A 3,228-nucleotide genomic window follows, 5' to 3' on the forward strand; every position below is an offset into this window, starting at 1 on the left:
GACTGTCGCATAAAATACGCTTTAAATCGATGTAAAAAAGACCTAATCCTGTCAAATTGAGCAAACCAGATTGTTCAATCTTTTTGATTCAACTTTATTTCCTGTGTAAGTCACTATTCTGTCCGTCCATCGTGTTTTGTGAGACGCTTTACAGACTACTTTATGGGGAAAAGATGTGACTATTACCATTTTTACTTTTAAAACCCCTAAAAATTCAAGGATGTTTTCAGACCAGGAAATACCAAAAGTGATGATGTTGGTAGGTTTTTAGGTCTATAATTATCGCTCCTTGACCTCTCACGGGTGTTCAGAATTAAGATGATTAGGATCAATTGGTCCATAAATATTTCTAGTTTGTAGGCACTTCTAGATCATTCAGTCATGTCACTCCTTTGGCAATGTGCAATTGTTTTGGCTGTCGTAGCAGCAAGCGCTGCCAATGAAGGTACGTCTAATAATGAACGCATAATATGATTATTGTAGCGCTGATACCATGTTAACTTGAATAGGCTACTTATCTCATGCTGACCGCCTAACAGACTAGCCAAATTGTGGTGTTGGCTCTTGAGATGTGAATGATGACATTATCAAATTTATATTTTTAGATTTGAATGTGGATTGTGAGAAACACTCCATTAAAGTGACATGGAAGGTCAGTCCAGAGTTGGTTGAACATGCTGCCCGTCTTTTCCTTGGACACTGTGTTCCGTCCACATTTTCTGTTCTTCCCACGGGAGAAGGGATGGCGACATTCCACTACAACCTCAATGGCTGTGCCATCAAGAAACGGGTAATGTCTAACTCTTGACCCAATGTATGCCATTTTGGATCCTGCGACGACTAATGCTTCTCCTTCTATTCCCCAGGTGACTGGCAAAAAACACATCTATTCAACCAGCCTGACTTACAGACCTAACCGAAAGCCCAAACCTGCTGCTATTAGTCACCATATTAAGTGTGTTTACATAAGGTAACCATCTATGCCAGGGGTACTCAACTCTTACCCTAAGAGGTCTGGCGCCTGCTGTCTTTCGGTTCTACTTTATCATTAATTGCACACACCTGGTGTCCCAGGTCTAAATCAGTCCCTAATTAGAGGGGAATGATTATTATTTTTTAAATGCAGTGGAACTGAGTTTAGTTTTAGGGCTCTATTGGGTGTAGTGTACTCTAGCTATGGTGTTGGAATCAAATCTTCCTAAGCCTTTGCCACCTTCATTATTAAACTAAACATTCCCCCTTGTATGTAGACCTGAGGGATGGATTCCCCCATTCCTTATCCCTGCCTATGGTAGTGCTGAGGGTCATGGAGGATTGGTTTTCCACATGGCACTCCTCAATGGTGAGTGACTCATACAACATCAATTATTGTAAGAATATGTTCAGGCTACTTACCTGGTAAAGAAATTCCTAGCAGAGGACACTGCCCGACGCTAGTTGAAACCTGTGGCTGTACAGTACGTATGAGCATTGCGCCCCTTCCCCTCTGTTGCATGTAGAAGACCTTACTGGTCTGGCTAAGAGCAGCCTGTTTCCCCTGGGCTCTTTCATCCCCATCTGGGCAGCAGTGGATCAGAAGGACCATCAGCCCTTGCTGCTGCTCTTGGAGGAGTGTGTGGCGGCCACAACACCAGAACTGCAGTCTGCGAGCCTGGTGTACCCCATCATCACCAACAAGGGGTTTGTACCAGACCTGGCTATGGCCATGTAGGGTGCACGTTTTGGTTTTTGACTGCCTAGCGCTAAACGGCCTACTCAAATGTTGAAAAGTATTGAATACATTTTAAAGTTAGCTTATTTGCTGGATGGAAGTTCTGTTTGTCTGCTCATTTGCACAATGCATTTTCAGTTGCCTTGCAGATGGGAAGACTGGGAACTCCAGGTTCCTGCCTAGGTACCACCCGTCTGCTATTCTGCTTTACCTGCAGTCCTTCAAGTTTGCCTTAGGCGAGGAAGTGAGTGGACCACAAGTTCTCGGTATGACTGGGTTGGTTTTCATACTGTAGCTCTTGACTGTTCTCTTATTTCACCCCAGGTGTATATTCATTGTAAGCTTGTTGCATGGGACCCTGAGGTTTTTGATATAGAAAAGAAGGCCTGCCACTACATTAAAGAGACTGGAGAGTAAGTATTGGTCACATAACTACCATAATGACATTAGTGCCAATGCAACAGCAACTTTTTTTATTCATAGATGGGAGCTGCTGGACGACCCGTCTCAAAGTGACCTCTGCAAGTGCTGTGACTCGAGTTGCAAGCCTCGGTTGAAGAGGGGTGTGGATTCAGGTATTTTGAGGCACTTCATTTCAAGCCTGACTAAACTGTAGTTCCATATTCATTTGAGCTGATGGGTTCTGATGGGACTGCAGCTTGAAGTAACTTATATATATTTTTCTCAGAACCCCAGGGCCTGGTTCAAAACTCTGTTCTTGGACCGCTCACAATAGTGGAAAACTCTGAAACCCGGATCCCCAGTGAATTTGTAAAATATCCTACTGTAGAACAAGGTTGGTGATTTTGGCATTGAAGACTATAGTTTACACTTGGCTTTTAATTGTATCAGCTTTGATGCCAAATGAACTTGAACCTGTAACCTACTCATCTGTCATTGTGTTCTGTATTCAGTTGACTGGTTGGTGTAATGGTCTGGAACACTTTGCTTGTCAGGTGTGTGTGTGCTGGTTATTTTACTGTAACATCCCCCAACGGCAATGAGATGCATGTTACTAACACTTCTTCAACCTGTTCCAGGGATGGCTGTCTTTTCTGTCTCTACAGCCATCTAATTGTAGGTGGCCTGAAGGGTGCATCACTTTCCACTATCCCCAGTATGGATATGAAGTCCTTTGACTTGAGCATGTTTCAATAAAATGAGTACTTTACAATGGTGTTTGTTTCTAATGGTTGTCAAAATGCTATGATCCTGATGAGATGTACCCTAAATCCAGTAGTGCGGTGCCGGTATCTACACAAAATAGCCAAGATGTGACCATCTGGTTGTAAGAAGATCTCAATGAGAGTGCTCAGTGTTCTGGACTTCCCAGTGTCCTGATTACTCTTGAACTGTAACACTTTCTTATTTTGGCATAATTAGTTTGCATGAACACCTGCTGTGGCTATCATTAGCAATGGTAACGCTATTTGAAAGATTGTCATAAGTGAACCTGGTTATTGTTGGCTATACTTTTCAGCAGTAGCCCACCCCAAGATCAAATTGACAAGCCAAGT

General features: G+C 43.0%; 1 protein-coding gene across 1 annotated transcript; it reads left to right on the plus strand.

The window, feature by feature from the left end:
- Nucleotides 1–306: 306 nt before the first annotated feature.
- Nucleotides 307–2,885, plus strand: LOC116374847 (uncharacterized). The gene is made up of 11 exons (XM_031830305.1): nt 307–445; nt 606–790; nt 867–970; nt 1,251–1,342; nt 1,500–1,680; nt 1,850–1,955; nt 2,036–2,124; nt 2,195–2,286; nt 2,400–2,507; nt 2,626–2,667; nt 2,752–2,885. Exons 1-10 carry the CDS (start codon nt 382–384, stop codon nt 2,640–2,642), a joined length of 1,038 nt encoding a protein of 345 aa, XP_031686165.1. The 5' UTR covers nt 307–381; the 3' UTR covers nt 2,643–2,667; nt 2,752–2,885.
- Nucleotides 2,886–3,228: the final 343 nt, after the last annotated feature.

Source organism: Oncorhynchus kisutch, linkage group LG1 (assembly GCF_002021735.2).
Source record: "Oncorhynchus kisutch isolate 150728-3 linkage group LG1, Okis_V2, whole genome shotgun sequence".
Taxonomy (NCBI): Eukaryota; Metazoa; Chordata; class Actinopteri; order Salmoniformes; family Salmonidae; genus Oncorhynchus; species Oncorhynchus kisutch.

What these genes read in the sequence shown, in the direction of transcription:
- LOC116374847 (XM_031830305.1), top strand. Translation starts at nt 382, where the DNA reads ATGTCACTCCTTTGGCAATGTGCAATTGTTTTGGCTGTCGTAGCAGCA. An exon ending in CCACATGGCACTCCTCAATG is followed by an intron (nt 1,343 to 1,499) that starts GTGAGTGACTCA and finishes TGTTGCATGTAG; the next exon opens with AAGACCTTACTGGTCTGGCT. An exon ending in AGTTTGCCTTAGGCGAGGAA is followed by an intron (nt 1,956 to 2,035) that starts GTGAGTGGACCA and finishes ATTTCACCCCAG; the next exon opens with GTGTATATTCATTGTAAGCT.